General features: G+C 46.9%; 2 protein-coding genes across 2 annotated transcripts in view; one reads left to right on the top strand and one right to left on the bottom strand.

The window, feature by feature from the left end:
- The window catches only part of LOC144727616 (leucine-rich repeat-containing protein 24-like), a 28,527-nt gene extending 25,655 nt beyond the window's left edge, over positions 1–2,872 (bottom strand). The window contains exon 1 of the mRNA XM_078606566.1: positions 2,501–2,872. The gene's annotated coding sequence lies outside the window, so the exon portion shown is untranslated. The remainder of the gene's footprint in view (positions 1–2,500) is intronic.
- WDR59 (WD repeat domain 59) overlaps positions 1–12,675 on the top strand; it is a 78,637-nt gene that overhangs the window by 48,902 nt on the left and 17,060 nt on the right. Inside the window, exon 16 of the mRNA XM_078606569.1 lies at positions 12,324–12,489. Coding sequence (XP_078462695.1) covers positions 12,324–12,489 — 166 coding nt within the window. The remainder of the gene's footprint in view (positions 1–12,323; positions 12,490–12,675) is intronic.

Here is a 12,675-nt window from a genome sequence, read left to right on the forward strand (position 1 = left end):
TAAAACAATGATCAGCCACAGCCAAGGTATTGGTCCTACCGTGTGTCAGATCTGCCTTGTGTTCACGAACACGGTCCGAGACATGTCGCTTAGTTTCCCCACTGTAACTACTGCCGCAGACACAGCTTAGTTTGTAGACTTCGCGGTATTGCATGTCAGGGATCACATCCTTCACAGATGGGATCAGATCAAGAATTTTATGTACTGTGTTAAATCGAACCTGGATCTTATGTTTGCTCATGATTTTGCAAATCATTTTGGTGACCCCCTGGTAATATTTTACAGTCATTTAGTGGTGTAAACGTTTTCCATTTAGCACTTGCCAACCCACTAAAATATCTCTCTTCTGATTCATGGCAATTTTTTTTTGATCATGCAGGAATCATTAATCTATTTGTACATTAGCAAGCGTGACATACGCCGCTTAGGATACTGAACTTGGAATGTAAAATGAGCGAGGTTCCACTTTGCGTCACGGCGATTGAAACAATAGGCAAGGTTCTTTGACTCTTCTTACACCCAGCAGTGAAACTGGGCGGGAGTGGAGCGAATCAATTGGTGGATGTTTTGTGGTGGGGTAAAGTGTGGCTTGTTCTGACCCGTGTGACTGATAGTCAAAATGGTCCCGTTTGCTAATTTACATATATATTGCCTAAAGTATTGTGAACTTGGGATAATTGTGTGTTAACTAGATAGTAATGCACTAGAAATTCGGTGAACCATTTATGAAGTCCTTTAACCACATGGCTCATTGACCCGATCCAAAGTGTAATAGTAAAAAAAAAATCTAATAAAATGTACAGTAGTTCGTAACGGCACCTTTTATCGGTCTATTTAATAATGTCACTTTTAATTGGCATATCAAACCCACATGCTTGGCATGAACTTGTGGCCCAATCAATTAAAACCGGGGCTTTGCTTGCGATTTAAATGGCAAGGTGGGGGGGGGGGGGCCCGTTTGAACGTAATGCTGCGCTAGAGACGGAGTGCTTTTGGTGGAATAGCGAGAGAATTGCGCGCACACACACACGCAGTGACGGAAAGTCACATAGGAGATTGAAAACGGCTAATGCACCCTACAAACCACTAATCCCTTGGTAATCCCCGTTCGTGCCGAAAAACCAGGCCATATTGCAGATATGCGCATTGCAGAGCAAATACACATGCACTTTTATTTTGCTGTTGGTTTTACATCTGGCGGCGCGTGCGATGCTAAAAATACGCCATGCAAAGGCGCTTTCTGGTTGAGATTGTCCCTGTATCGGACACTGAACGGTTTCTTGAGCAGTTGCAGCACTTAAAACGTGCGTGCAGGACACACGCTCACGATGAGAATGTCAACGTGTATCCCCAGTCAAAGGTGTTCTCAAGGTTTTGGTGAAGTCGGGTGGAAGTGGCAGATGTCGATGGTGCATTTCTAGCATCGATGGCGAGATAGCGGTGTGTTTATCGCATTTGCCGGACTCTGTGAATGTCTTCAGCTGACCAAACATTGCACACAAAGCTTGTGCATAATCTTAGGATGCCGGTTGATGTCTATACACAGAAATAAATGGCGCTTTTAACAATCGTATTTTAATGTGATATTTACACTCGTACATAATACACAATCAAACAAAACACATGAGTTATCACTGCAGTAAAGTATAACATTTATCCACACTGATATTCAGTTAAAGCGCTTCAACCAAGTCATTTATTAAAAAACAAATCTGAATTCTAAGCAGTTCGGCTGTATGCATTCATCATTGTTACAATTTTCTTTTTCATTTAAACATACTGCATCATGTTTTCCGTGTTATTTTTTCTCAAGACTGTGTAATTAATACTATGTAATGAAAATTACAATTCTAAGTGAAGCAATACAAGTCAGAATGTCATACCAAGTACAATCCATCTAAATTATTGATGCAATTTCTTTCATACTTTTCTCCTATCTTAACTAGAATCGGGTTACCGGCATCAGATCTGTGCCGTCATCAAGACCCTCCTGATGGAATATATGATTTAAAATACATTTTTAATGAACGTGTGACAAAAGATTGCCACACACTCATGGGTTCTTGTCATTGCTGTGGCAGTTCTTGAAACGTGTCCCTGATGTCACTACAATTAACTTATAGGAATCCCGTAGAAATATTAGCAGCATACATGTTTACAAAATCTTCTACCCTCCACATGAAACACTGCTGTATTGTAGCTATCCTAATTGGTTAATCATACCGACCACATGTGTCACGCTATTCCATACCTTTGCGATTCCGCATTAATGACCGTCTCAACAGCAAAACAAAGGACGGCAAGGACAAACTTGAAAACCCATTGCAGAACGAGCACATCGCTGCTGTCGACTTAGTTTATAAACATCTCGTCGGTCTCGCTCGGCAGTTAGTTGTTGCTGGCGTGTCGCACGCGAACACACGAGCACCGCACCACCGTCCGTTCGCGATGTCCGCTATTCCTCCCCAACTCGGGGTAGGCAGGGGGGGGGGGGACTTACCTGTAACTCTCGCTCTCGCCGGGGGGGCAGGTGCGCAGCGCCGACGCTACATTTCCCCCCGGTGTGTTTTCTTTTCTTCAATCCGGAGCAACGGCAGCAACAAAAAAATGTTAGCGGAACTCCGGAGGTGTAAGGACGGCGGGAGGAGCGAGACGCAAACACAAAAAACAAATCACAACGGGCTCCGGTGGCGTGGAAACGGCCGCTCTTCCGCAAAGTCTTGTGCGCTCGAGCAAGCTAGCGAGCCAGCCAGCCAGAGCTAGCAGCCACTTCCATTGACCATCGCGACTAATTCGATTGAGCCTGGCACTCAATCAATGAAGGGAGGGACCCGTCGGGGCTGTGCGCTTCTGCGCGCCTCTGTCGTTGGCGGTGGTGGGGAGAGAAGGGGGGGGGGGGAGCCAGCCAATGGGCATTGCTGGCAAAGTCCTTCACCGTATTGTTGTGTGTGTGTGTGCCGCCGGTTTCTTCTTCTTTATTATTCTTTTTACACCCCGAGGTAACACCCAGAACCCGATGCCACGGCACTCGCATGAAAGAGTGTGTTTGCATGTGCAGTGTGTGTACGCTTACAGTGTGTGTTTTAAAAGGAGCGGTGTTTTAGTGAATATACTGCTCTGCTTTCCTGTTCTGATAGAGCTGGCTCGATCCATGGCCACGTGTAAAATACCAGCCCGAAGTGATCTGAACCCGTCCTGGGCATCCCTTAGGTTGATTCAGCCTCAAAGGAGTACCTGGTGTTGTGTGAACTTTAGCACACGGGGCAGGCAACTCTGGTTCTGGCTACAACTGTCTCCTTGTGTGCCATAACCACCTTTTTAATATGCTCTTGCAAGCAGAAACTGCCTCTGCGCGATATTCAGTGTGGGTGAAATCTTTGCGTGTTACGTTTAAAAGCTAGAAATGTGTTTTTTTTAAGAAGTCTCGGTTCATTGGGGTGGCTGTGTAACCTGGTTGTCAGCATGTTCACCAGTGGACCGGTGTGTGCATAAGAGCTGGCAATTGATTTCTTACTCAAGTCGCCTGGTTGTTAATTTGTGTCGTAAGTTGTATTACGTCTACATTTGTACTTTTGGTCATCAATATCTTTGACAGTTGAACGCATGGGTAAGTGCATTGGTATTCCTTGCACAGTAGTGTGTGTAAAGTCTACTATACCTAGGATCACTTAAATTCACTCTGTGATCCAAAAGCCAAGGCTTTCTTAGCTTATTGTATATTTCTGAATGGCTCATAACCCACAACACGAAATGAGATTGATGTGCATTTAAAGAGCAAGTAACAAGACAAGTAAATGCTTCGGCTCACAGGTCTTGGCCAGTGCTGGAAGAAAAAAAAAGATCATAACGATGGTGGTGATTGAAGGGTATCAGCCAGACAAAGCCCGTGGAGTCAGCGGGGAGGCAGAGGAAGAGGGGGGTGAATGGGACGATGCACTGGCATGGAAGATAAATTCTGAGCGGGTCACTTCATTTGCATCATTCCAGATGGAATCCGCACGGCGCTTCACAATAGACGCTGCAGAGGCCGCTATTGTTCGCCGTGCCATGGGGTGATGAGAGAGGGTAGGACCCCTCCATTGTTATACCAATGAATAATATTGATTCGGAATTTTCCTTACAATGCAACTTTAGTATTAAGAAAAACTGTGATTGCTTTACATTCGTATTCGTAGCAGTTCAGCTGTGTTTTTGTAGTTGTGCGATGTGTGGATATATGTGTCATTGTAGCCTAGCGGTTAGTGCACTGCGCTGAAAAACGGGTGGTGACCTGTGGTTGATTCCCACTCACTGCTAACAGCAATGACAATTATCTGAACCGATCCTGGACCTCCCCTCGGTCGTCTCGGCCTCAAATGAGTACCTGTTGTGAAGTGTGAACATCGCTGCTTGGGAGACAAAGGCAATTGCGTGTGGTGCTGGCCACCCACCCCCTTCAAGTGCCGTGCCAGCCTTTATAGGTGCTCACTAACAGCACTTTCCCCAACGGGATTTTTGTCGCAATGTTTCATTGTACAAACAGTATGTATTGGTGGTAGGTAATTAAGGCTTCACATCCGGGGATGATGGGGCGGGGGGGGGGGCACGGCATATGTTTGAGAACGGATGTATGCATTTGTTTGCGTGTCATGGGGAGCGGTCGTGCAGCGGTTAGCGCACTGGAACGACCCCGGCGACCCGATTTCGATTCCCGCTCGCGACCGACATCAGTGAGGAATATCTGAACTGGTCCTGGGCCTCCCCTAGGTCAACTCAGCCTCAAATGAGTGCCGAGTAAAGTGTGGGAACATCGCTACTGGGGAGACAAAGGCGATCGCGCATGGTGCTGGCCCACCCACCCCTTCGCGTGCCGTGCCGCCCTTCATAAGTGCTACTCGCTAACAGCACTCGTCCCCAACAGTCTGTTGAGGCTATACGGAGGGTATCTTTGTGTTTGTCATGGGGAGCGGTGGGGTAAGGTTTATCACACTGTTTTATGATCCAAACAGTCAACAAGATTTGACTTCAGCTCATGGCCAACTCCATTTGCCAACTGCAGCCAGTAGGGCCACGCGGCACGACTGTGTTTGGCGCTCGTTGCAGAGTGTTCACGGTCCGCATCCGGCCGCTGCCACGTTGGCGAGATGTTATTTTCCTCGGCTGGTGTACAGGAGGTCGTGGGTATGATCCTGACACTTACGCCTGTTGTATATTTGGAGTTTGCATGTCTCTCTCTCTCCGTGGTTGCATGCATCTTTCTCCGGCTCCTCCGGTTTTTATCTCCACATTTAGAAACATGCGTGTAGAGTATTTGGCTGCTATAAATTCCCGTACGATAAGCCACTTTGTTGAGCTATCATTTGTGGCCAGTTTCCGTATGATAAATAGCTACAGAGCACAGTGAGCCTTACCTGGTAAATAAAAAGTGTAATTTTTGTGTCTAATAACATGGGTGTGTAAACCGTAAAAAAAAAATACACGCCATCTGCTTCACAGTGGACTTCAAAGATCCCTAGATTGCATTCGTAAGAGTGAGCCATCGTGTGCCGGCGTCACGATCCAAATTAGAAAATTACCTGGAAATTAGTCAGTTGGAATCTACGTAGCAATTATCGCCCCCTCCTGCGAGAACTTGGCAGGACACTCGAGGGAAAAAAAAGGCATGTGAGACTCGGTGAGGCTTTCCTGGGTAAGCAAGCGTAATAGATGAATATAATTAGCACCGGGAAGACATTCGGTTGAGTGTTTTGCTCGCCCCCACCATCTCTCGTGTGTGTCTTCGAGCCTTAAGTGGTGGTCACTAAATCTAGATTAAAACTCCTTTTAGTGTTTATTTTGTTGTTCTTCCCCCGCACGTCCGATGAGCACAGCTGGATATGTACGGTGCAAAAGAATTTCAACGTACATACATACATACCACATTCTCCCAACAGCCTGTATGACTAAGAAAGGGGCTTTTGTATATGTGTGGATGTGTGTGACATTGACGTTGGCATCAACCTTTTTGAGTGAGGAAAATCAATTTTGGCATTATGCTGTGTTTGGAAAAGCCAGGGTCCATTTGAGTTAAAAGATCACCTTACCCTTTGCTTGTATCTCCTGGGTTTACGCGTACACGCGTTGGGCTTCTGCGGATGGAGAAGTACCTGTGATGTACTTCGACGGCTCACGCTTGGCCGTGTTCCAGCAAGGCAGTAGTAGTTGGCGAATTGGTTGTTATGGACCCAGATTTCTGCTGTTCCACGGTATTTTTCTTATTGGCTAATCCCAAATTCATGGGCGTACTATCATTCACGAATATCACGGTCTACTTACGGGAACATACGTACAAGCAATCCTCGCTCTACGTGCTTTTGTGGTAGGCCATTTTATTTAGACCTTTTATTGACAAACGCGAGGCAGTTTCCAGAATGACGGCATCTGCAACGCGACTTATGCCCCCCTCGCCTGGCAAAGCGATCCAGTGGCGTTGCCAGCAGCCAGTGTGGTACGATAACTAGTGTTCTGTACTGCACAGGATCTCGCCGCGTCTACACCAGCGCTCCTCTCTTTGTCTGGCATCTCTCGTTGTGATCGAACGCTGTAAAGTTTACTTTTATTGTGTCCACCACTTTCATATTTCTTAATGTATTTCTTTATTTTCATAGGAAGTATATTAGAGTTTATATGTTTTTTTAAATTTAAAGTATTATATTGTGTGTACATGTATTGTGTTGATATAGGCTAGGATAATATATGTGATTATGTCTGCGAGTGCGAGTGAAAGCCCCTAACTTCCTCCTTTCCCATTATATCTTAAGGTAAAAATTGCTTTTGACGTACACGATTTTGAGATACGCGCACTTTTACAGGAACGCATCTATCGCGTATGTCAAAGAGTGCCTGTTGTGGGGAGCGGTAGTGTAGTGGTTAGTGCGCTGCGCTATAAACCCAGCGACCCGGGTTCGATTCCCACTCACGGCCCACGGCCAACAGCAGTGACGATTATTTGAACCGGTTCCAGCCTTAAATGAGTACCTGGTACAGTGTGTAAACATCACCACTGGGGATACAAAGGCGGTTTGTGCGTGGTGCTGGCCACCCACCCCCTCGTGTGGCGTTCCTGCCTTCATAGGTGCTCGCTAACAGCACTTGCCCCTACAGTCTGTTACAGGCTGCACGGAGGATCTTTGTTTTTGTCTTTGTATGTGCATAGGAGGTGGGATGCTTTCGTAGTGTAACGGTTCTCACCAGAGGTCGCAAACGGGTTTTGATTCCTTACCCGTACCCGTACCCGGTCGCACCAGGGTCGCAAACGGGTACCCGTACCCGGCCGTACCCTACCCGTACCCTACCCGTACCCGGGTACGGGTAGCCGGGTATTGGGTACCCGGTTGCGACCTCTGGTTCTCACACTGCACTTGCAATCCAGAGATTTAGTGGTTCCATCTCCTGGCACGGATTTTGAAACAACGATGCAAGTTTCTTAAATCCCCCCTGGCCTCTGTCCATGAAGTCGTATAAACGGGTACTCTCCAGTTAGTCGATCGGCAGGTCGTGTGTGGTGGGATAAAGTGGGGATATTCCCACCTCTTCCAATATGTTTGGCCAGCATGGAAGAGTAGGCCAATTACCCTCTAGAGCTCGTTTTAGTTGGAGGCCCTTCTTCCAGTAGTGGTGTGAGTGAGCAAATTCAGTGCTGCATCTGTATCTGTTATGTATAGTACGAGGCATGTAATGATGCATCGATTAATCAACAACTCAAGAATATGAATCCCTGCAGTCACGAAAGCTTTAAATCAAAATTTAACTCTAGATTAATTATGCTTGTCAAACAAAAGTGCATTGGTACCATGTGTGGAGAATTAATTAGCTGTTATGCCAATGGTATATCTCAGCTAAATGCAGTGGAAAAAACTGAAAACAAAAATACAAAGGAGATGGTAAAAAAAAGACACAACCAACATTTATTCCTGAATAAAATCACAAACCTGCATTCGGACAATTAATCAAATCGTCTAATAAATAGACGTGCACACGTCGCGTACATTTGTCCGTGTAAAATAGAAACAATATCTGCTCCATTGTTTTTTATTGTTGCACAATACAGTGATAACACACCGTGTATGTGTCATTGCCTGGGCTGTGGCTGTGTTGAGTGGGTGTGTGTGTGTTTGAAGTGTGCCATTGAATGAGGCTCAGCTGGAGGTAGAGTTTGAAGGGGGAGGGGAGCTTGTAGCAGATCACAGAGGAGTAACATGATAAGTGTTGGGCCTCCGAGTTGAGTGGGCGTTGCTAGGGAGCCTGGTGAGGGTGACTAAAGGGTGAGCATGGGTGAGGGTGGGTGAGATTGTCCGGGTGAGGTTGCGTTTCATCAAGGTTCAAGGTGCAACGAGGGTGAGGCTCGATGTGGTGACATATTTTGTATTTACGGCTCAAGGTGAGATGGGTGTTGGGGTGGTGAGGGTTACGGTGAGGCTGAGCGAGTGAGCGTTCATTAGGTCTGAAGGTTTTAGGCCGGGTGAGGTTAACGAAGTTTCCAGGTGGACAAGGTTGAGGCAAGGAGAGCTAGGCACGTACACGTCGACATGAGGTTATTATGAACGTGTGTGAACGTTGACTGGGTGAGGATGGTGAGGTTGGGTGAATGTGCAGTTTATCCATGTTGAGGGTGGATGAAGGTGAGGCTTGGTGCTAGGTATCATGAAGAGACTATGTGTCAGGAGAGGTTCCTGGTGTGGCACGTAAACATTTGTACTGGGGAGGCAAAGGTGGATGGATAGGCGTGGTACTGGTCCCCCCTCACCCTTTCATGTGCCGTGTCGACCCTGATAGGTGCTCGCTAACAGCAATTGCTCCAACAGTGTGTTAGGGTTACATGGGGGATCTTTGCGTCTAAAAAAAACTGGGTTGCAGGGGAACGAGTGGGTGGGATGGTCGGTCGGTATGGTTACTTAGCAACTGGGAAAGAGGCCGTTGTGTTAATGGTCGCCAAGTGGCATCTGCTGTGGAGAACACGGGGCTTTTGCTTCCCTGGGTTGGGGCCCAAATGTAGAAACAAATGAGTGAAGGACTGTGTGTGTGTGTATACTTGTCATTATACAGCTGCCTTTACAACTTTATGTGAATTATATGCTATTTAGACAATTTGTGTTGCTTTATTTCATTTTAAGTGTACCCTTTGTTGTATGCGGGGCGAGCATTGGTTGGTGCACTTCGCTCCAAATCGAGCACCATGAGTTCAATTCCCAGCCATGGCTAATAATCGCGATACAGTCAATGGGCCCCCAGTTAGAACTCTGGCTGGACTAGCATGGTAAAGGATAGTTACAAATAAAATTGGCCGATATGCCACGAGGAGGGCTTCACATCCAGCAGCGAATGATAAAAAAAAACTGCATAATAGAATTTATCACTGTTAAAAATAAATACTTTTTTTCCTACAGCAAGAAAATACATTCCTACATTCATATAATTTGTCTGTGTGTGTTAATTAAACTATCTGTGTTGGATGGCCTGAATGGAAATTAATGAATTTCATGTTCATATTTATATATAGTGTATTATAAACGGCGTTTAAAAACAACACGCACGCACACATACACGTACGTGTACGCACATGCACGCGTGTGAATAAATAATCAAATGAGTAGATGGCCGCGGGGATGCAGCGTGGCGTGTTTCAGCGCAAACAATAATCCCGCGTGGTCCGTGTTTTGTGTCATGCCCTGGGCCGCCGTTATCTGCCTGGCTGCCTTCCGACAATGCCGTCAGCAGCAGGGGGTGATGGGGCAGGAGCTGGTCTTAGCAGTGAGGCTTTGTATAATGGGGTCATTTAAGGTTAAACATTGTCACTTATTTATGCGCCGTCCTATTATTCAAATTCACGTCTTCATTTTATTTGCTCGGGATTTTGCGCTCGGCGGGCGGAGATGGGGAGAGTAGCCGCGCGGCTCCTCGGTCATTAATTCACGTCGTTACTAAATGCGTTTTATTTACACAGAAGTCTCTCGTCATTGTGGCAGTTATTAGTAATTGCGGGTGCTCCTGTTTACCTCGGGGGCCGCATGCAGCGCTACGAGCACACGTTGAGTGGCCGTGCGCACGGCACAGCGGAGGTCACGATTACTCACGCGGCATACTGTGGCGTGCTCTTGTGGGTGCTCGCATTTCATTTTGCCGTGGTGGAGAGATGTCAACTACCTCGCCCGGTTTACAGGAGGTCGTGGGTTTGATCCCATCCCTGGCGCCTGCTGTATATTTGGAGTTATGCATGTCTTTTTCTCTGTGGCCATGTGGATTTTTCTCCCAGTTCCCCGGTTATTCCCTCCACATTTAGTATTTGGCTGCTATAAATTTCCGCGTGATAAGCCACTTTGTTGAGCTATAACTTGTGGCCAGGTCTCTTCTCAAAAAGGGTTATGTAGCTCAGTGTGCTTTACCCGGTAAAATAGTTTAGTTGAATACATTTTTCGTACAAAATCAAGGCGGTGGCACGGCCCAGCGGTAGCGCATTTGCCGATTGTTGCAGAGGCCACGCTGACGAATACTGCGGGTGTTTTAACCATTAAAAAAAAAATCCACGCCGTCTATTTCACAGTGGACGTCAAAGATCCCATAATGTTGTTCGCAAGACTAGGCCATTGCGGGCCGACGTCATCGTTTAAATTTGCCGAATTTGAAAAGCTACTCGCAAAAATACTCAATTGGATACATAGCAGTCATCACCCCCTATGTGTGTGTGTGTGTGGTACATAGCAGTCATCACCCCCCATGTGTGTGTGTGTGTGTGGATACATAGCAGTCATCACCCTCTATGTGTGTGTGTGGTGGATACATAGCAGTCATCACCCTCTATGTGTGTGTGTGTGGATACATAGCAGTCATCACCCCCTATGTGTGTGTGTGTGGATACATAGCAGTCATCACCCCTCTATGTGTGTTTGTAGAACTTCTTTTGCATCGTTAGAAGCCAACTGCCAAAACTTGGCACAACCCTCCAGAAAAAACACTCGTGAGACTCAGTGAGGCTCTCCTGGGTGGAAGGAAGCGTAAAAAGAATAAATAGCAACATGCAAACGAATAGTAGATTTTTGAAAGTACAATTTATATTCATAGAGCATTTCAATGAGTATCAAGACTCGTTAGCAGGAGAGGATGGGGGGGGGGGTGTTTCTTTGGTGTGAAAAGCCCAGAACTTCAAAGGATAGTTGCATTAAAGTTTAAACCCGAGCTGAATAGTCATCAGCATTGAACATTGTTGCGGGATTCTATTTTTTATTTTCGGCTATATTTGCAGATGTATCTCAAGACTCTGTGCAAAAACTAAAAACAGGTGTTGCGGCAGGGGGTGACCGTATCAGACGGTGCGGCCAGTAAAAGAGGAGGCATGACCTCCCATCGTACGGATGTTGGTGCCAGGGATAGAGAGGGAGGCAATGATTTCAAATAATTTGGAGTGCACACGGCTCAAAGCTCTGATCGCAAAGAGAAGTACCTAGGCGCTGCGTCTTCTGTCTGTCATGCATTTGCAGCTTCATTCATAGCAAATTGGCCTTTAAATTGTGTTCAGGGATGCCGCGATACTGTGCTGTAGTGATGCCACTAGGTTGACCTTGTATTAAAAACATGGGGGTGATGTCACAGTGATGTCAATGAAGTACCATAACAACGTGATTAATGGTGATTTGAATGTTTTTCGATGAGCGACACTTCTAATTTATCTTTCGGCAGAATGGCAGCCACATGCCATCCACACTGATTTAAATGTCGGGCAGCATTCATCTCTTGTTTACAGCCTTATTCCACTGTTGGCTTCTTCACACACCGGTACTCATTCTATCAACCCCTAACGGATGGCCGGAGGGCAAAGCTGACCCTCAAACGGGATTCGGACTTGCATCCTTTCGATTGTGAGGCGTACACTCTTCTCACTTCGCCAGCCAACGAGCCCCGCATCGTACACGCACAACCCTTTGAACCTTCAACCGAATGAGTGCCTCCCCACGCTGCGTCTGTCATGAGAGTTATATGACCACACTTGACCATGCTGGTCAGTGTGGGTTAATGAAGGTGGGGAAGTGAGATGTGGGAGCATAGAAGTACAGTCCATCAACTTTTTTTTTACCGCACTGGCTTCTACTGCTCACCACACAGCTCTGCAGCCTATAGCAACCTTGTGAGAATGATGGTTGCCCATGAAAGCACCATCCAGGATGAACTGCATATCTTCTGAGATCTTACGAGATTTAGGACATTTCCTGCGATGTGGTCAGAGGCACCTGCCTGCAGTGTGAGATGCATTCGTTTCTTCGAGTTGATCTTCACGTGACATTTTTTGTCACGTTGCGTTTTCCCGTGGCCAGAATCAAGATGGCGGTGGAGGCAGCTCGGGCTCCCCGAACCCTTACACCCTCACCAACCCCGTGCCATCTCCGCTACCGTTCCACCGCGTCAGCAACACCTACGGCTCCTACCAGGACTCCAACATCCCCTTCCCTCGCACGTCGGGGGCTCGTTTCTGCGGAGCAGGTGACACCTCGTGCCTCTCGTAATTGCTGGGATTTGAACGTCCCTTTACACAAGATGCCGAGTGGCCGTGGTGAGCGTGGCCTGAGTGGTGGCGCCGCTCGTTGCTCGGGTTCACAGTCGGAATGCGGCAGCCGCCACCCACGTGTTAGACTTGTCTATGACGCTGCTGTTATCTTCTCGTGGGAT

This window comes from Lampetra planeri, chromosome 26 (assembly GCF_965212315.1).
Source record: "Lampetra planeri chromosome 26, kcLamPlan1.2.h2, whole genome shotgun sequence".
NCBI classification, from domain to species: Eukaryota; Metazoa; Chordata; class Hyperoartia; order Petromyzontiformes; family Petromyzontidae; genus Lampetra; species Lampetra planeri.